The 21,644-nt window shown below is 39.2% G+C and overlaps 2 protein-coding genes across 9 annotated transcripts in view; one reads left to right on the top strand and one right to left on the bottom strand.

Annotated features, from left to right (window-relative positions):
* The window catches only part of LOC139762493 (uncharacterized), a 130,834-nt gene extending 125,613 nt beyond the window's left edge, over positions 1–5,221 (top strand). For 7 of the 8 annotated variants that reach the window (XM_071687449.1, XM_071687451.1, XM_071687450.1 and 4 more), the window contains 4 exons: positions 497–618; positions 910–1,065; positions 1,651–1,918; positions 2,846–5,221. In XM_071687449.1, coding sequence (XP_071543550.1) covers positions 497–618; positions 910–1,065; positions 1,651–1,918; positions 2,846–3,600 — 1,301 coding nt within the window. In that variant the 3' untranslated portion in view covers positions 3,601–5,221. The remainder of the gene's footprint in view (positions 1–496; positions 619–909; positions 1,066–1,650; positions 1,919–2,845) is intronic. The other variant, XM_071687454.1, reaches the window with a different exon arrangement.
* Positions 3,945–21,409, bottom strand: LOC139762498 (uncharacterized). The gene is made up of 7 exons (XM_071687462.1): positions 21,039–21,409; positions 17,304–17,453; positions 10,724–10,894; positions 10,311–10,445; positions 10,001–10,155; positions 8,686–8,794; positions 3,945–6,244 (listed from the first exon to the last, which is right to left on the bottom strand). Exons 1-7 carry the CDS (start codon positions 21,133–21,135, stop codon positions 5,979–5,981), a joined length of 1,083 nt encoding a protein of 360 aa, XP_071543563.1. The 5' UTR covers positions 21,136–21,409; the 3' UTR covers positions 3,945–5,978.
* Between the last annotated feature and the right edge of the window lie 235 nt (positions 21,410–21,644).

The following is a 21,644-nucleotide window of genomic DNA, read 5'->3' as shown; positions in this document are numbered from 1 at the left end:
TCGAGACCAGACAGGTAACTTCACATCAGAAAAGCAGTGTGTTAGAAAATATGATCCTGTGAAAAGGTAAAAGATCTCAGACAATTGTTATTCAAGATTAAAAGAGAAGTGATTGCAGGATAAATCTAGCCACAAAGAGAAGAAAGATCATGGGGAAACTCACTTTTTTGATACATGTGAGCTGTTGATGCTCTGTAACATGAGTGATATCTCAGGGCAAGTGAAAAGAGGGACATCTGTGTTGGCAAAGTCAGTTCAGGAAGGCTCCTTTTGTTACTCAGTAATCATTACATAAAAGAATTGTGCTGAAGATCAGTACAGTGAAATATACTGTAAAATGTAGTTATATTAATATCACCAAATGCATGAACCACAAAAATTGTGTTTGAATAATAACTAGACACAAAATCATTTCACTGATATTTCATGTCATACAATTTGTAGAGCTACAAGTGCATTATATGTTTGTGCTTATTCCTGGCTATTGGTTGTAAAGGATGGCAGTACAGCCGCATCACCACCATCATCATCCAGAAAGTTGGGGCTCCCCGCACCCGCTCCATCCTCAACGCAGCTGACCTTGTCTTTGCTGATGGCTGTCGTAATCCCTCTTACAAGGTTCTGTCAACAGTTTTTCAGTTCAATTGTCATTTTCTGTTGTAATTTCAGGATTTTTCTTTATATATATATATAATTTCATTATTTCAAATTAGAATCTATGCTTTTCCTCTGGATTTGTTGCTAACCATTTATTTCTTATGATGCTTAAAAATGTTCTAATTCATCTAATTTAAGTAGCATTAGAATGTGTAATATAATATGCAAAAAGAGATAGAAATACTGATAGACAGACATATGAAACATATACTTTCAATGCAGTCTAACCAAGGTATTCTCTTGGTGGAGCAGGTAATCGCTCGTCAACATCCAAAGAGAGACCCACGTAATCCACTGATCAACAACTTCACCTTCAGAATGTTTATGTTCCAAGACATGGAAGTGGGTGACACTCTTATGATCACTGCAAACGTCATTGGATGTATTGATGCAGAAGACTGTGCACCAGTAGGTTTCCACTTTCACCAAGAGTTTCCCATCTGATATTGATGGCTGTAAGAGGGTTTACACTTGCCATTGTTGATACCTTTGTGGCAGCTGTAAATTTTACTACAATGAATGAAATACAAGGCACAGAGACTGGGATTAGGTCTTTTTAATGGATTTTTATGGTAATAAGGAAGTGCCTGAGGGTTGGGATTAGGCAGTGAAGTCATTTCCTGGGTATGTGGGAGTGTTTTGGAATCACATTCAAATAAGTTCCCAGGTTATTGGTAATCTTAAAGGAAATCGTACAGAAAACTTCACATAGGTAATCTTGACAGGAATCAGATTAGAAACTTTACTTAAAACTTTGTGCTTTTCTATCACCTAAATTTTTTTTTTTTTTTTTTTTTTTAGATAATGCACCCAAAAATTTTAGAGAAATGGTATGTCACATTAAATAGTTGACCTAACTAATATAAATTTAGTGACATTCTTTAATGGTCATTAAGAAGGAAGGATTGAGGCATAAAATTACAATTAAAACTTTCAGTATTAAAGGAAAAAGATGAGAAATAGTAAGTGAACAGGTCATTTTTCCCACACCAGGTAAACTGCGCTTCAGCTGGGGATGATGACATCCTTGGATTTGGTCGAAGAAAAAGACATGCTGTGGACCAGTTTTCCTTTACTACCATTGTCCCTGCTGCTCCAAATGGTCTCTCCTCTGGTCCTCCTTATCCACCTCCCATCACAACCAGCTCCTCCTCCTTTATCTCCTCCACAACACCATCAGTTTCCTCCAGTCAATCTCACAGGAGGCGTGAGAATGTTACCAACTGGGAAAGAAACTTGTCTGTTAGGGTAAAAATTCCCGGTAAGATGCAGCTCAAGTTCTTTTTGTTTTTGTTTAAAATATTTGCTGCTTTTGTGTGTCTTTCAAATAATCCAGCCCCTGAAATATTGAATTTAGTAAAAGTGAAGTATCTGCTTTCCCCACAATATATCGTCATGGGTGCTACCATAAGCCTCAGTTACTGAACAGTTCAGTAGAAGCTTACAACTTTAAATCAAAGTATCTCATTTTTTTGACACAGGCTGAACCCATTTATATTAGGAAAGCTACAGTCGAAACTGATTTTGTAAATTTCTTTGTAAATACCGACAGAATAAACTACTCTTGTTATTTACAGAGCAAGTGTGCTCTGAGATTTGGATATGTAATAATTTTAGGAAGGTACAAGTATTCCATCTGTAGTGCTTAGAGGTTTCCACACCATCAAAATATCTTCCATTCCACATTTCCATTCTGGTGTGTTGTTTGTTACATTTTGAGGAGTCTTACAGCCATTACTATCTTTAATGTTTTGGTCTTTTTTCAAAACCATAACTACAATGGTAACATTCATTATTAAGGTGCCCTCATCCCCTTCAAAGTTATATATTCTGATTGATCAGAAAACAATCAAAGATCTAGAGCAGCCTTTAAAATCAAGTGCTTTAATGTTTCATTTTTAATTCTAAAATCCTAGGGCCATTTAATGGGGATCCTGCAGTTTCAAGGCTGTGAGACAATCAGTAGCAGGAAAATCATTGACTGTTGAGGTGAAAGTTCATAAAAAAGATTTCATTTTCTGTTATGACAAGGCTTCGCCAAAGGTGACATTTCACTCATTGTGTAACACCAAGCAGGCAGAGTCCAGCAACACCTGCTGTATCTCTAATATGAAAATATCTGGAATGATTGGCACTTGTGGAAAAAAATAATCTGCTTTTCCTTATTAAAACAAATTTTTCATTCCAGATAAACTGATAATGCTGTATACTAACTCAACAGATGCTGAAGTTCACCAGGAGTCTGTTGAAGCTCAGGAATGTCGCCTATACTTGTTCATCACATTGGGTGTGGCTGCAGTGTTTTGCATGTCTTCCATTGTCTTTGTGGTCTTCACCCTCGTGCGAGGCCGCAGAAAAGATATACCTTCACCTAATCCTGTTGCACATGTGTCAGGACAGTCAGGTCTTATGATGCCAGTGTCCCCAGTATCAACTTGTTCAAGTTTGCTCTCATCAGAAGAAGACTCTGCTGCCAGTACCTGCAGTTCTCCATTAGGGGACTTTCCTGTTCCCCCAACAGTAAGACAGAGAAAGCATCAGGTTAATGCTGAGCTTCTGAGTGTTTTTGACAATGAACATAAATTTCCCTATGCCACCTATTACCCTGGGATGTTCAACTACTATGGCTACATGGTGGTGCCACGCAAGACAAAAGACAGTTCTAATGAGAAGAGATCCCTTCGAGCAGTCAAGCGGGACCATAAGAAGCATCGCAGAGATCAACCAGAATGCGTTTGTTGTTGTACTAGTAACCCTAATGGTAAATATGACCACTCTGTCACAGAAAAACACACAGCTGTCATTCGGATATCAGCCTCAAGATCAGATAATGACTCATCTGCCTCCAAGCTCACTCCAAAACCATTGCCAAGAACAAAGAAAGACAGTGATGAAAATATCTATAGTGAAATTACTTTAAGCAGTACTCCAACTATGGTCTGAGAAATAATTTAAGGCAAGGTTTTGCACATTGTCATGAAAACTTAAATTGTACATAGGATGTGGTTTAAGGGACTAATGTAATCTTAATGTAGTCTGTTATCAAGACATACCTGGGTCTATCAGGACTCTTCTATCAGACATCCAAATTTCAGTTACTTTGTATTTTATTAGTGATGATAAACATGAAATCACAAAATATTGGTTGTCCATATCATCTAATGCAGGTTACCATGTTTTGTGAAGGTCTCATGTAATGTAAATATATATAGTTAAAATTGTGATGAATCTATTGTACTGTGATATAATTTAGGAAAGAGTGACTCGTTTCAATTTAAAAATTGTCATTAGGTCTTCAAATTCTTTAATTCTGTCAGCATTTAAGAAGCTTAAAAGTACATAAATGGCCTTATATCCCCCACCATCACTTGTGTCAAAAGTGGGTAGCATAAGTTGCAATGTAGTAAATATCATAATTAGACTAGTGTGTAACACACTAAAGCACCTTATATGTGAGATTCTGCATTTGTGGGAATTCGTTTACGTTAGTAATGATATAATCATAAATGTACAGGTTGAGTATCCCTTATCTGAAATGCCTAGGACCAGAAGTGTTTTGGATTTTGGAATATTTGCATATACATAATGAGCTATCGACGTTCTTTGTTATAGATACATAAGTGCTTCCTGTTTTTCTTATCTCTGTTACCTATAGGGATATCTGGAGGCCTTTTTGACATTTTCAACAATATCTTTGTACTACAGAGCAGATATAAGCAAAAATACACAGTGAAGATACGCATAGGTCTGGCAGTGACAATTGTTTGTAACAAATTGGTGCCAACAAAGCCTCAGAGCCCAGCATGGGAGAGCAAGGTCAAATGTAGAATTTTCACTTGTATCATCATGTCACAGCTCAAAAAGTTTTGGGTTTTGAGCATTTCAGATTAAGGATGCTCAACCTGTATTCCAATTGATATTTTATGTGCCTGTTTTTAAGACTGCTTTATATGTTATTTCTAAGAATCTGTATTTATTTTAGCTCTTGGTGACTGTTTCCATCTCATTTATTCTCTACCGTTTCTATATTTACTTCACTTGACAAAAAAGTATTTATATTTGAGATAGATTCATTAGAAGAGTGGAGTAATTCCATTTCACCTTTGAATAACTGAAATGTAAACAGGACATGCCACAGTTCAAGGCTCCAGGTATTTTCCAATTGATTGTATATAAGAGTATACATATATTTTTATTACTATGCAATCTTCCAAAATCTATAATTTTACTCAGGATTATTATATAGCTATTAGATCTTATGGCATGATGGAAGAGGTTGACTAATCTGCGGGTAATTTAGTTTAGTTGGGTAGCACCTTTACCGTAATGTCAGTTGCATTATATAGTGTGGGAAGAGGTGCTTATAACATGCAGACAACACCTTGCTAGAAAAGAGATGAATGAGTGTCCCTTTTTAACCTTCCTTTAAAGATATGTTTCAAAATTACATCATTCAAAAAATGTAAATATGTAATACCAGTTATTTTCACATGATCCATGATATGAATAATTTAGATATATCAACCTCTGTAAATATGCAGAGAATGTATAAAGCACTTATTCTTGAAGGGTTTTATTTAGTCCCCTTTTGTGAGAAAGTTAAGGTAAGTTGTCCATTTATAACTTTTGTGTGTGTATTTGCAGTGTTTACAAAGGCTTTTTTTTTTTTCTCCATAAGTCCACCTCAAGGCCAGGCCTTAAATGAAAAATAGAGATTATGAAAGGGAAAAAGAAAAGATAAGGTAAAAGGTTTGGAAGAATTGAGATTGTTAAAAATTTGAAATGTCATAATTCTGGAATTCACAGAATTACAGCCATTAAAATAATGTAAATATGTAATACCTGTTATAGTTTTTACATAATCCAGGATATGAATACATAAATCAACCTCTGTAAATATACAAGAGAATGTATAAAGTGCTTGAAAAGTTTTATTTAGTCTTTTTGTGAAAAAATTTTCCAACTCCAGTATGCATCCACATCAAGGCCAGGCCTCAAGTGAAATATAGAGATTTTGAAAGGGAAAGAAAAGACAAGGGAAGGCAATTACAAATTTTGGAGGAAGAAAAATATTTTTAATTTTATTTAAAAATTTGAAATGTGAAAATTCTGGAATATGTTAGCAGGTATGGAATGTACTCTAAATGCAACGTATAACAAAATCATAACTATACTGGAAAAGTCAACTTCAATTATTTAATGGAAAGGTCTTCAGAAATCTTTTAATTTCTTTCCCCAGCTTGATACCATACCATTCAGAATACTTTGAAAGTCATCTAGCTAAATGCCCAGCATTATCAGCAGAAATGGATGAGCAATCCTCAGGACCTCCTATGAGTCCTGTCCAGATGCTCACAGACGTAATACTTCTCGTAACCACACTGATCAGGAGCAAAATAGTAGCTTGAAGCTGTGACGAGGTAGGTGAGAGTGAGGCAGCGGCCCGAGATTGTATCACCAGGCAGCACCTTCTTCCCCGACGAGTCCACCCCTGTCCAGTAGGAGTTACTTTTGGTCACCTCCTCGCCACTGTACACCCACAGCCACGACAAACCTGGGTACAGCCCACCTATCCAGTAGCTGAAGCCTGAAAAATGGATCATAACCAAATGTAACTTGCAAGAGATATTTTGGGGAAATCTTTTCAGTTTTTAAACATATTTCCATTTCAAGCTTAAAGCCATAACACTTCAACCAAACCTTGTCCGAGTGTAAATTTCATCCATGAAAACAATACATCCTTGTATAGAACACGATCTCAAGCTCCTTAGATATTAGATTAGAAAATGCTTCATATGTTTACTGTTGATAGTAAACAGCCACCCTTATACGGATGGCTTTATAAAGCAAATTTATGCAGGCTGTAATAGCAAAAAGATTTTATTTTATGGGGAACAAATGTCATAAATTTTTGTAAACTTGCTAAGGAATGTGTTTGCAGTATTCACTAATGATGAGTCTGTCCCAAAACATGTCTTTCTAACCGAATTCACGAAACAATTACCAATTTTCTAGTCCCCATAGGTGAGAAAATAATGTCAAGACATGGGGGTACTGTTTTAACTGCATTTCTTGTAGAACAAATGTCACAAATTTTTGTGAACTTGCAAAGGAGTGTTTGCAGTATTCACTAATAATGAGTCTGTCACAAAACACAAGTCTTTCTAACCAAATTCACAAAACAATTACCAATTTTCTAGTCCCCAGGGGTGAGGAAATAATGTCAAGACATGGGGGTACTGTTTTAACTGCATTTCTTGTAGAACAAATTAAGGTACTTGACGTTTAAAGAAGACTTCAGAAAGAAGGGAATATCACATGTGATAAGGCAGGGCAGTACATAGAAACCATGAGCAAACATAATAAAATGTATCCTAAGAATTGCATACCCATTTTTGCTTTCCGAGATAATGTTCTCGACTTCCACACATTCTTCAAGGCCCCCAGAATTTTCGCCCCCTCCCTCACCCTATGATCCACTTCAGCTTCCATGGTTCCATCCGCTGCCAGATCCACTCCCAGATATCTAAAACACTTCACTTCCTCCAGTTTTTCTCCATTCAAACTCACCTCCCAATTGACTTGACCCTCAACCCTACTGTACCTAATAACCTTGCTCTTATTCACATTTACTCTTAACTTTCTTCTTCCACACACTTTACCAAACTCAGTCACCAGCTTCTGCAGTTTCTCACATGAATCAGCCACCAGTGCTGTATCATCAGCGAACAACAACTGACTCACTTTCCAAGCTCTCTCATCCCCAACAGACTTCATACTTGCCCCTCTTTCCAAAACTCTTGCATTTACCTCCCTAACAACCCCATCCATAAACAAATTAAACAACCATGGAGACATCACACACCCCTGCCGCAAACCTACATTCACTGAGAACCAATCACTTTCCTCTCTTCCTACACGTACACATGCCTTACATCCTCGATAAAAACTTTTCACTGCTTCTAACAACTTTCCTCCCACACCATATATTCTTAATACCTTCCACAGAGCATCTCTATCAACTCTATCATATGCCTTCTCCAGATCCATAAATGCTACATACAAATCCATTTGCTTTTCTAAGTATTTCTCACATACATTCTTCAAAGCAAACACCTGATCCACACATCCTCTACCACTTCTGAAACCACACTGCTCTTCCCCAATCTGATGCTCTGTACATGCCTTCACCCTCTCAATCAATACCCTCCCATTATAATTTACCATTATCTCGGAAAGCAAAAATGGGTATGTTTGAAGGAATAGTGGTTCCAACAATGTTGTAGGGTTGTGAGGCGTGGGCTATGGATAGAGTTGTGCGCAGGAGGATGGATGTGCTGGAAATGAGATGTTTGAGGACAATGTGTGGTGTGAGGTGGTTTGATCGAGTGAGTAACGTAAGGGTAAGAGAGATGTGTGGAAATAAAAAGAGCGTGGTTGAGAGAGCAGAAGAGGGTGTTTTGAAGTGGTTTGGGCACATGGAGAGAATGAGTGAGGAAAGATTGACCAAGAGGATATATGTGTCGGAGGTGGAGGGAACGAGGAGAAGAGGGAGACCAAATTGGAGGTGGAAAGATGGAGTGAAAAAGATTTTGTGTGATCGGGGCCTGAACATGCAGGAGGGTGAAAGGAGGGCAAGGAATAGAGTGAATTGGAGCGATGTGGTATACCGGGGTTGACGTGCTGTCAGTGGATTGAATCAAGGCATGTGAAGCGTCTGGGGTAAACCATGGAAAGCTGTGTAGGTATGTATATTTGCGTGTGTGGACGTATGTATATACATGTGTATGGGGGGGGGGCCATTTCTTTCGTCTGTTTCCTTGCGCTACCTCGCAAACGCGGGAGACAGCGACAAAGTATAATAAAAATAAAAAAAAAAAAAGAATTGCAATAGAAAAAGGCAAAACAATGATAAAGCATTAAGGCAATTCAAAATATTATATAACAACTAGCCATGTCTCATCCTACATATATTGCTTTGACTACTAAACTCTTTCATCAAAGATTTACATGGTAAAATACACTTACCAGTGGTGGATGCAGCTAGAGAAAGGTACTGTGTTAGGTCCAAGAACTCTCTCCGAGTTACAGGTTCGGCAAGCTTTGCACCCATTAGCTCACAAGATTCTTTGGCATCCTAAGAGCACAAAAAAGTGATACATAGATCAATAGTAATTTCTCAAAGATTCTTTCTAAAGACAACTTCAAATCTCATACAACTTGAATATTACACTGAAATTGATTTTTCATATTCATACACACAGCTAAGCAGACTACTTTCTTAATGCTGTAATATTGAAAGAATCTTGTCAAACCACCAGAAAATCAGAATATGATTCTCCATACCATGGCAGTGTTTGTTAGGTATGGCAGAGAAAGAGGATGATGTACAGCACAGAAGGAAAGAAGTCGGACACGGTAAAACACAAAAACTGTTACTAACACATGAAGATAGTGACATGTTAGTCTACTCAGCTAAGTAAGAAGTGTGGCACAGCAGGAATGTGTGAGGTGACATAAGTATAGTCTAAAAGCGTATGTAATGTACCAGAGCATGACCATTAGGTGCATTATGGAGGGGAAAGAGTGAGGTTGTAAACCATCAATACAGGTGTCATACAGCAGGGAGCATATGGGTGTAAGGTTATGGGCACTGAACTAAATTTGTATAAACATATTACTTATATTGTTCTGGTGGTCAATATATACTCTCATCATCAAATCTGACACGGCAAGAGAGGTTAAAGGTAGGGCTTAGAAGTGTGGCAATAAGTGTGACACAGCAAGAATGATTAGGGATGTGGTACAGTAAAGATAATGAAGTAAGGCATATCAGAGAATATGAAAGGTGTGGCATTGCAAGGAAGTTTAGAGGTGTGATTCAGAAAGGGATTAAGAGGTGTAGTTCATAATGTGGTACAGCAAAGATAACATATGATATATCAGGAAAGGAGAGAAGTACAGCTTAAAAGGGCAGTTGAAAGGTGTGACATTGCAATGAATGATTAGAGACGTAGCACAATAAGGATGGTGAGGTATGACTGAAGGAAGGTGAGGGATGACATTAGAGAGGGGAAAAGTGACATGCCAAGCTTGTTAAGCATGAAGTGTGGCAAGGCAGGAAAATGTGAGCTGGGAAAGAGATGCAGGGTTCTGAAAAGGGGTTGTGAGATGTGACACAGCAGGAATGATCAGAGAAGTGGTACAGTCAATATTACAGGGTACAATTTCTCAGGTAAGTTAGAAGTGTAACACTGCAGGGATGGTAAAGTATGACAAAGGAGAGGGAGAGAAGCATAGTGAGAAACAAGAAGTATAACACAGCCTCAGCGCAATACAGTACGTTCCACAGTGAACGGCTGTCACCCCAGACAGAGACATAGTAGCAGACATCTCCAACACGGGTGAAGTTAGTAGCAGGGCAGGACCCACTTAACGAATGGGGTGGGCCACTACTTGTCCCAACACGGTCCACACTCCCACTTGGCTGTTGGTCCACTGCAAGAACAGTTCACAGTATATATCACATTAAACACCTGTATCATGTCTGATGGGAAGACAAATACATTCAGGATCATAGGTCCGAGAAGAAACATTTTAGTTTATCTGTGTAATGACCATTCAGAAGTTTGCAATGCCCATAGCCTCCTCACCTGGACGACGCAGGACAATATCTTCTAACCGCAACACCCTGGAATGGAGGTCCTCCAGGGTCTCAGCCATTAGGGTAAGGGCCTGTTGCACTGCCGGTGACACCCCAGGGCTGCTACTGCTGGTCCCCACATGCCCTGAAGAATACAGGTGCTGGCTCAGCTGTTTTCTGGAATGGAGGCTTAGCAGTAAGCAGTTATACATATCTCTTGCCTGCTCTGTTGTCTAATTAACATTGGTATGATATTTATTTAAAATGACAAAAAGAACTTCGCATTCCTTTATACACTGTAAGTGTATGATTGCGTCTTCAATGCATTAATGCAAAGCTGATTAATCAAGCACTATTACTCAGATACATAAATGTACTTACATTAAACATACAATCATACACTTATTCACTCATTGTCAATACCTCCTTGGTTGATGACAAACAGTGCATCCTTGAGGAAGTCGCCTGTATGTAGTGCCTGCCTTGTGTCAACACTGTCAGTGCCACTACTACTGCTGCTAGTGATACGCTTTAAGCTGGAAGGTCCTGGGAATCTCACTGTTCGGGCTTCTATGTCATTCCCCGTAGAGATACCTACAGGATGAGACCACAATAATGAAGTCTTGTGCCTTCAAGTATAATTCTAACTTAGAAATCATCTCTACAGTTATTTTACATATGAATATTCAATCCCATTCCCTTTTATCACTATATTTTCGACCTTGCTATCTAAACTAGACTAGAATCAAATGCCCTCTGGGTCTCCCTTTAACACCTCTCTTCATTTATCCCTCTCTCTGTTCACTTTAAAGTTGCTGCCCTCTCCCTATCTTGTAAGTTTGACCACTGCTCTAATGAGTCATCTACATGTGTTCCCCTTCACCAAGGCTTTGACTCAAGACTCAAATTCGGCTGCTGCTTTCCAGTTTCTGTGTGGAGACCAGCCACATGAGGACTTACTGTTATGATACCTCCTTCAGTTTCTGCGAGGAGACCAGCCATATGAGGAATAACCGTCATGATACCGCCTTCAGTTTCTGTGTGGAGACCAGTCATACAAGGACTAACTGTTATGATCATTGCAAATCCAAAATTGCCCAGCATATACAAATTGTCAGAATAATGCAAAATGGCCACTCTCCAAGAGAAATTGTCCACCAATGTGGCATATTATAGGACATCTTGTGAAAATGGTTGACAAGATGGGAGGAAAAGGGTGACCTGCCAGACCAGGCCATCATAAGAGCAAGATGAACAAATAAGCTGAACAAGTGAATCCATTCACTAATGCAGGGAAAATATTAGACATAAATTTGAACAAGGCCTAAAAGACTGTCAGAATATGGTTTCCTTTTGCTGGGATACATCGAGGAATGCCAGCGATAAAAATAATAGCTGTCAGAATGACACTGTGAGGCCTGTCTACAGTTTGCACAAAAACACATGAATGGAGGAATGGACTTCTGGGGTCATGTAATATTGACATGAAAAGACCTGCTTGAAGTCTCACAGCAAGCTTCACTGCTGGAGAAGAAATAATTTGATGTATGTAAGGTTTTTAGTCAATGACCTGCCCACTTTTCCCTAAAACATGTGATGTGTTAAAAGACTATTATAAATGTTGCACAAATACCACTAGCTGTCTCTTCCCATTCCACTTAACACGTGCATTATATTCCCTAACCAGATACAAGTGTGATAACATTTATATGGAGGCAGTGGCCATGTACAAGCTACATGTGGGGTGGAATACACCTGCATGGTGTGGTAGAGCTGGCCAACATTGTGGGAAGGTTTAATGCTAACCAGAAATCTATGCAATTTCCAGAACAAATGTCTAGTACATACTGTCAGGATTGAAAGGCAGTGGTTCCAAGATAAGAGGAATATCATCCTTCTACCTTGGCCCAGAAAGGATTGTGACCTTAATCCTATCAAAAATATTTGGGTAAACATAGTCATTATTTAGAAACTAGTAAGGGAAAGAACCTCACAATAACTACTGAAAATCTACTATGACATGAAAAAATGTATTCCGAGTTGTTTATATCTTTCATGGGTTCTTTATTCATTACAGTAACTTATATACAGTAGTCCAAATATGTAACTTCCCCTCCATCAAAATGGTTATACAACAGATAACGTGTCTGATGCATGATGATGACAAACTCAAGCATTTTTCCATTTATATGCAATAAACTTATTTTTTTGTACTGATTTCTGCATCTTCATATACCTAATATTATTTCATAGGAGAGAAAACCAATGTTATCTTGCTCAGTATATTCTCAAATATGCATCTCTAGGACAGGCTGTAATAAATATGATTATTGTTACATACTTTATCTTTTAAAAGATATAGTATTGTACTGTATATGTACATCATTGGAAAATACTTTTTACTATAAAAATATAATAGGGTTGTAAAATATTTTAGTATTTAAACTAAAAAAGATTCTTTGAGGCACAAATATATGAATATTCTTATGCACAATCATATTTAATCAGTCACAATGTAATCCATAAATCAAACTGAAAGCACATTTGTAGTTTGTCTACACTATGCTTTGTACCTTCACCTGGTGCACTACAAGCATCTTCTCTATGTCCTGCTTCACCCCTGTGCTAGTCCTGCACATTAATTAGCATATACATCTGCATTTACATTGTCCTTCTTTCTCTGGTAAGAGTGTTCTTGACAAAAAATCTGCATTATCCCTGTCCCTCTCAAGCTGATCTTCCAGTTCTATGTCATACTGGTGAGCTTGGAGCAACATCCCTTGCAGTTACTTTGGTGCTAGGTCTAGAGGTTTTATATGACTGATTGTGCAGGTTAGTGGTCACTTATTACTCTAGTCAGTCTCCCAAATGTATACCCATGCAAATACAAATACTAGCATCTCTTTCTCAGACTGTGCATACCTAGTCTCTGAAGAAGTCAATGCTGTATTTGCATAAGCTATTGCTATACTTTCTAGCACCAACGCAGCACCTAAGCCTGTCTGACTAGGGTCACACTAAATGAACAAGTGGTTTTTAGTCATACACAGCTAACACTAGAGAGGATATCACTGACTGCTTGATCATATTTTGAGTTTCCTCCTATGCTCTTCCCAATACTATTCAACATCTTAATTAGCTAATGATGGATAGGCTCCATTATGTCAGGCAATTTACATAAGAATCTAATGAAACAAAATGCCATGCCTGCAAATCTCAGTTCCTCTGTCACATTCTGGGGAGTTTTCATCCTTACAATGGATGCAATCTCATCAGCATCAAGTTTCAAACCATACTAACAAACCATACATCAGCATCAAGTTTCAAACCATCCTAAAAAAGAACTGTCAGGCTTCCTCAAGTCTATTTTACAGCTGAGTTGACAATGGACCAACTGCAACAACCACAATTCGAACCTATGTGCTCAACCCTGGGCTCATGAATGTATCACAATCAGGAATGCTAACCGCTATACCAGGAAGGTCCATATTTAAGTCAACTGAAACACAGTTCCAACCTCTCATGAATATCAAAACATTCTAAATGTACAAAAGCTGGACTGAGTATTTACAAAGCTGACCCACTGTGCTTTATATACTTAATAAAATGTATGCATATACAACAAAGCCCTCAGAAAATCCAAAGCTTAAATATTTTAAAGTGTTTACGAAGAGGCTGAGCGACAGATGAAAGTGTGTGACCACAAGAGTGATCCAAGTGTTTTGTAGCAGTTAGGAATTTTACATATATAATCGAGTCTTGAATGAGGTGTCCAGTGTGTAAGTAAATATGAACTGCTAGGGCAGTAGATACTTACCAGAGTAGCTGATGTAATAGCTAATGGGGAGTAGCCAAAACACCAAGTGCTGGGGGAAGCAGATACTAACCAGAGTGGCAGATACCAGGGGTATATCTAGGGGAAATAACGCCTATAGCAAGCACTGAATTATCCCTGGGGATAGGGGAGAAAGAATACTTCCCACGCATTCCTCATGTGTCGTAGAAGGCGACTAAAGGGGACGGGAGCGGGGGGCTGGAAACCCTCCCCTCCTCGTATTTTAACTTTCTAAAAGGGGAAACAGAAGAAGGAGTCACACAGGGAGTGCTCATCCTCCTCGAAGGCTCAGATTGGGGTGTCTAAATGTGTGTGGATGTAACCATGATGAGAAAAAAGGAGAGATAGGTAGTATGTTTGAGGAAAGGAACCTGGATGTTTTGGCTCTGAGTGAAACGAAGCTCAAGGGTAAAGGGAAGAGTGGTCTAGGAATGTCTTGAATAAAAAGACGTTTTGGAAGGAGGTAAATAAAGTGTGTAAGACAAGGGAACAAATGGGAACTTCAGTGAAGGGGGCTAATGGGGAGGTGATAACAAGTAATGGTGATGTGAGAAGGAGATGGAGTGTGTATTTTGAAGGTTTGTTGAATGTGTTTGATGATAGAGTGGCAGATATAGGGTGTTTTGGCCGAGTTGGTGTGCAAAGTGAGAGGGTTCGGGAGAATGATTTGGTAAACAGAGAAGAGGTAGTAAAAGCTTTGCGGATGATGAAAGCCAGCAAGGCAGTGGGTTTGGATGGTATTGCAGTGGAATTTATTAGAAAAGGGGGTGACTGTATTGTTGACTGTTTGGTAAGGTTATTTAATGTATGTATGACTCATGGTGAGGTGCCTGAGGATTGGCGGAATGTGTGCATAGTGCCATTGTACAAAGGCAAAGGGGATAAAAGTGAGTGCTCAAATTACAGAGGTATAAGTTTGTTGAGTATTCCTGGGATATTATATGGGAGGGTATTGATTGAGAGGGTGAAGGCATGTAAAGAGCATCAGATTAGGGAAGAGCAGTGTGGTTTCAGAAGTGGCAGAGGATGTGTGGATCAGGTGTTTGCTTTGACGAATGTATGTGAGAAATACTTAGAAAAGCAAATGGATTTGTATGTAGCATTTATGGATCTGGAGAAGGCATATGATAGAGATGCTCTGTGGAAGGTATTAAGAATACATGGTGTGGGAGGCAAATTGTTAGAAGTAATGAAAAGTTTTTATCGACGATGTAAGGCATGTGTACGTGTAGGAAGAGAGGAAAGTGACTGGTTCTCAGTGAATGTTGGTTTGCGGCAGAGTTGTGTGATGTCTCCATGGATGTTTAATTTGTTTATGGATGGGGTTGTTAGGGAGGTGAATGCCAGAGTTTTGGAAAGAGGGGCAAGCATGCAGTCTGTTGTGGATGAGAGAGCTTGGGAAGTGAGTCAGTTGTTGTTCGCTGATGATACAGTGCTGGTGGCTGATTCGTGTGAGAAACTGCAGAAGCTGGTGACTGAGTTTGGTAAAGTGTGTGGAAGAAGAAAGCTGAGACTAAATGTAAATAAGATCAAGGTTATTAGGTACAGTAGGGTTGAGGGACAAGTCAATTGGGAGGTAAGTTTAAATGGAGAAAAACTGGAGGAAGTGAAGTGTTTTAGATATCTGGGAGTGGATTTGGCAGTGGATGGGACAATGGAAGCGGAAGTGAATCATAGGGTGGGGGAGGGGCGAAAGTTCTGTGAGCATTGAAGAATGTGTGAAAGTTGAGAACATTATCTCGGAAAGCAAAAATGGGTATGTTTGAAGGAATAGTGGTTCCAACAATGTTATATGGTTGCGAGGCATGGGCTATAGATAGAGTTGTGCGGATGAGGGTGGATGTGCTGGAAATGAGATGTTTGAGGACAATATGTGATGTGAGGTGGTTTGATCAAGTAAGTAATAATAGGGTAAGAGAGATGTGTGGTAATAAAAAGAGAGTGGTTGAGAGAGCAGAAGAGGGTGTTTTAAAATGGTTTCGTCACATGGACAGAATGAGTGAGGAAAGATTGACTAAGAGGATATATGTGTCAGAGGTGGAGGATTTGAGAATTGGGAGACCAAATTGGAGATGGAAAGATGGAGTGAAAAAGATTTTGAGTGATCGGGGCCTGAACATGCAGGAGGGTGAAAGGCGTGCAAGGAATAGAGTGAATTGGAACGATGTGGTATACCGACGTCGACGTGCTGTCAATGGATTGAACCAGTGCATGTGAAGCGTGTAGGGTAAACCATGGAAAGTTCTGTGGGGCCTGGACGTGAAACGGGAGCTGTGGTTGCGGTGCATTATATATGACAGCTAGAGACTGAGTGTGAACGAATGTGGCCTTTGTTGTCTTTTCCTAGCGTTACCTCGCGCACATGCGGGGGGAGGGGGTTGTTATTTCATGTGTGGCGGGGTAGCGATGGAAATGAATAAAGGCAGTATGAATTATGTACATGAGTGTATATGTCTGTATGTGTGTATATATATATATACATATATATATATATATATATATATATATATATATATATATATATATATATATATATATATATATATAGATAGATATATATATATATATATATATATATATATATATATATATATATATATATATATATATTGAGATGTATATGTATGTATATTTGCGAGTGTGGACGTGTATGTATATACATGTGTATGTGGGTGGGTTGGGCCATTCTTTCGTCTGTTTCCTTGCGCAACCTCGCTAACGCGGGAGATAGCGACAAGGTAAAATAGAATAGAATAGATAGCAAGCACTGAAATTGCACCCCTGGCTTGATTAAAAATGTGCTTCAAGTGAGTTAGGCCAAACTTAAATTCATCCAAACTCTTAAAGACTTGAAGTTAATGACTTATTTGATCAAAATTGTAACGCAGAAGCGGCAATGCAACTGATTGTAGAAAAATATTACAATAGTTGAAAAGTAGGCGTTTCTTTTTTATTTCACAAAACCAAATCATTAAAAATGTCAAGTGGGTAGCATATGTCAAAAAACAAACATGTTGAGTGGCGCCCCCCTTCAAATGACGCCCAGAGCACCTACCCTACATGCCATACTCTAGATATGCCACTGGCAGATACACCACCTGCTGATGAAGTAGGTAACTAAGAGAATTAACAGATGCATCCAAATGCAGGGAAAAGTATGGTACTAACTGGAGTAGCAGACACACCAGCTGCTGGGGAAGTCACCGTGGTAGAGGGCAGCAGATGAACATTTCGGGCAACACAACATAGACCCATCCGACGCCTGTGTGAAATATCTTGCTGGACATTGGGAACACCCGGATCCCCTCACGCAACCACCTGTAGAAGTACACACACTCGTTAGGAAACACTTACTCTAGAACGGACCTGTATGATTACTACACCCTAAAACCCACCTGGGGTGTGGGAGGGCACACAAGCATTTGTGCTTGGATGAAATCCTCCAGGACTCGCTAGTGGGGTCAAGATGGAAACATCCATTTCCTCTTCGCCAGTGTATCAAGTCGTTGATTTTGTGTGCATGTTTGTGTATGTTTGTATGTCTTTGTGCCACTTCTTTTGATGAGGCTGTCCGCTAACTAATTCACATTTTCGTCTATCTGGTTAATTCGAGTTTACACACCTAGGTAACGGGAGGGTATAACGAACCCAGAGGCATGTCCAGTTAGATATATCCGTAAGTGGGTGAGGTCTTACACTAAGTTAAGGGCTTGGATCTCTCGAGTGACAGAGGTCTTGTCAGCCTACTACCACCCCCTGCTTTTAGTAGTCCCTTCCACCACTGGGTATGTGCTATGACCTCTTATGCTTTTTCTCCCTAATGATACAGCACAGAAGTGTTATTATGAGAGGCAGCACTGACTATGGGTAGGGCTCACTGAAGAGACAAGAAGGTAAAATAAGGAAATGTATGACGGAGGTGACAGGGGGAAAGGTTAATTTGAAGACGCACTGAGGAGGACGTCCGGTCCAGATCTGGAACAGATGCCGGAAATAAATCGTTCAGAAACAGATGGTAAAAGTATAGGTAGGAGAACGTGGGTACTATAGCACTTAAGTAGATCTTCTTAGATGTAAAAGACGAGATGAAGAGTCGGAAATAAAGTGTGTCAACGTTCTACATCCTAAAATCTCACTACTGATAAGCTAACGTAATCGACCAAATCAATAATTTTCTATGGATAATCACAAGAATATTACATTTCAATTTATCTATTAGCGTTTTGTATTTGAAAAATCGGATGTCTAAGAAGTGCTAAAACCCTTATGCTATATATAAAAAAAAAAAAACTGGATTTCATATGGGACGGAAGGCAGAGATAAAGCATTTTAACAAAATTACCATAAGTTGGAGAAACGATCACTATTCATCTCAGCTTCCACCTGCATGTAGTGAATCAAGAACCAAACATTGCCTCAGTTCACTCACACAAATATGTACAACCGTATATATTTCCCTGATTGACATATTGCCTACCCTAAATAACCATACAATTCTGAAAGAACACCTATGTTCCTTTCCAATTATTTCTTAACATATATCTTTCTCATCTTTACACTGTCTATTCTCTTAATTACAAGTATAATACTTAAAATATCGATATCTATTGCCCCCATTTCCAGGCCTATCATGAGCTAAGGAACGCTAAGGTTTCACATCCATCCCCAACGAGCTTTCTGTAAAACCTTGCTTATATTTTTTCCCTACTCACCTAAGATTCGGTGAACGATAAATTCATCTCACGATTCCAAGTTTCCCACAAACATCCTATTCAAGCAGTATTCTCAGATAATTATACTCGTAAGTAATTAACTCTACACCATGCAAGTTAATATTGCAATGGCAGCCCATATCTTTTGGAAACAGACTTGTCTCTCCCTTTGACGAATTATTGACCATCTTCCTTCTACAAATATCAAAATGACCCAACACATCATTAAACTCCTCTGATCCAGCAACCACAAAAGCGTCTACACGTCAAAATGACTCAACACATCATTAAACTCCTTTGATCCAGCTAGCAACCACAAAGGCGTTATCTACACACAATGAGTCACCTCCCCATTCTGCTGTTAAAAAAAAAAAAAAAGTTTAGTGCATCGTTATCAGTCTTACCACTTTAATCTCACGTGATGTTATCTATCCAACAAAAAATCAAATATTCATGGTGACAAAGCACAGCCTTGACATACTTCCACATGCAGTTCATACAGTTATCCTCACTAACATTACCCTCACACGGGCACTGCATCCCTCACACATCCATTATATCTTAACAGCATTTAGAAGTCTTCCATCTCCGTCCATGGGTCATAAGTAACCGCAGTGAGAGTAGATGCAGTCCTAGAATTATAGCCTTAACACCCGAAGAAAGTTTTACAGACTTTCTGATTGGTGGATGTAGCCTGATTGACAGCCCTAACGACTCTAGCAGTGGATGGGCCTACAGCAAAACCAACAAACCTACTAACCATCTCCAATAAGGAGTCAGAATTTACCAATGTTATTTCCTATCAATTCATCATTCATTCACCCTTTCTTTAGCCATATATGTAACACACTTTCTTAGGTTTTCTCTTGGACTTTCTCCCCCACCTGCTCGAACGTTAGGCTACACTCAGCGTTTACAATTTTTAAATCGCCTTGTTTTTCCCACTTCAAAGTGTTTAGTTGATCTTTAAAAACGAGCAATGACAATTCTGCCCAACATCCTACCTTGCTAATTATGCAACGACTTATTTTTCTGTAATTCTTATATCAATCTAAGCTTCTTTCATCTATACAAGGTGGAGCAATCATGGCAATTACCTGTATATGACCAATTTCCCTGCCGTACGCATTTTTCACATACATTCCAACTCTAATGTCTTTCTGTTAACCATATCCCACATTCTCCTTAATCCAAATTCCAATATACCACCAATTCCAATATACCAATGCTGGCGTATTTCATATACCATCAATTCCATCCAATCAGTTTAAAATACCCTGCATACCTCACAATCGCAAGAAGAGCTCACCCATGTTTATCAAGAGGATCTCATTCTGTACTTATTTTCCTCTTCATCTTTTTTTCGGATTTTTATTCATTCTTCTGTTATTCTCATTTGTTTTCCTTTCGCTTTCATGCGCCACTTTTCAGTTTCCTATCCATGACTTTGTTATCCATTCATCACACGAGCATTGCCGCATGAGTCAGCCTCTCCTTTCAACCTCTCTCTCCCTCTCTTTCTCTCCAACCAATTTCCTCCTTAGAATCATTTCACCCTGCATTTCTTAGTCTTACATAGCCACACACCCGTGACAGTCTTCTGTTAATGCGGTTACCAACTCTCTCTCTCTCTCTCTCTCTCTCTCTCTCTCTCTCTCTCTCTCTCTCTCTCTCTCTCTCTCTCTCTCTCTCTCTCTTCCATTTAAAACCTCTTTGACGTTCCTGTACACCTTTGTTCTATACCTTTTGCACATTAATCCTTCTCGCATTAGCATTCACATTCCCAGTCCTAAAACTTTATCAATATATTAATTCACATATAACAAACTTATGATGCGACACTCCCCAAATAACCTGCTAAATACACTGCATTATAAACATACAAGCCGTCTCATCTTATCTCATACTGTTCTACGTTTACATACAAACATTCTTATACAGAAAATATGTAAGTCATACTGAGCGTATATATATAAACTAATCATGCTTTCGCATGTCAACAGAGAAAAGTATCTCAACCAAAAGTGTTTCTGAGAAATAAATAAACAAACAGATGGTATCAATGATGAATTAGATAAAGGTGTCCCCCTCCGTCAGCGTGGAAACTGCTCCACGAAGCAGTAAAAGTGCTCAAGCAGCAGCGACACCACTTGAGGAAGGAGCCAATCGACCTCGTACAGCGAACACTTACTGAGCGTGAGCTGGTGAGCGTGCACGTGTGAGGTGCCCCGGGCCATCATGAAAACACAGAACGGAAGGCAAGTCAGGACATGACTTAGCATTTCCATACTGGCCACTCTTGCCAAATCTGGATCTTATGGAACACCGTCAGCAGCACAAAAGTGGTGGTACACAGACGCAGTTATAACAGCTCTACATTCGGCAGGCGATGTTATCAGAATGTGAAGACATTGAGCATCCTTCCGATCAACTTGTACAGACACACTAACGATGATATGATTATCAGTTCACGGATGATTATGTGGTATTTTCTGACGCTCTCTCTCTCGCACTCGGGATATTCCGTCCACCTCATTCCACTCAGGGCCGAGTGGGAACTAGAGATACAATGTGGTGTGACGATTTTGTAGCCTGCCCCACATCGCCCCGCAGTTGCCACACGGTCAATATCCAATTTCTTAACCACGGACATCCATAAACCTAACTAACTCATTGTACGCATCTCTTTATCAAATGTACCAGTTGCAGCTACCGTGGTCACTCTTACATAAGTTCATAACACACCAGCAACGTTAATTTAATAATGTCCACAAATACCGCACATGGCCAAAAGAAT

The sequence above is a fragment of the Panulirus ornatus genome, chromosome 43 (genome assembly GCF_036320965.1).
Source record: "Panulirus ornatus isolate Po-2019 chromosome 43, ASM3632096v1, whole genome shotgun sequence".
Lineage (NCBI taxonomy): Eukaryota > Metazoa > Arthropoda > Malacostraca > Decapoda > Palinuridae > Panulirus > Panulirus ornatus.
Note: the sequence above shows the minus strand (reverse complement) of the source record. Positions and strands in the feature narration are given on the sequence as shown.

Bases quoted from the DNA above. Each gene is read 5' to 3' on its own strand.
- LOC139762498 (XM_071687462.1), bottom strand. From the start codon at position 21,135: ATGGAAATGCTAAGTCATGTCCTGACTTGCCTTCCGTTCTGTGTTTTC. The intron at 8,795-10,000 runs GTACTGTATTGC...TTGTGCTCTTAG, and splicing joins ACAGCCGTTCACTGTGGAAC to GATGCCAAAGAATCTTGTGA. The intron at 6,245-8,685 runs GTAAGTGTATTT...TCCATTTTTCAG, and splicing joins TCTAGCTGCATCCACCACTG to GCTTCAGCTACTGGATAGGT.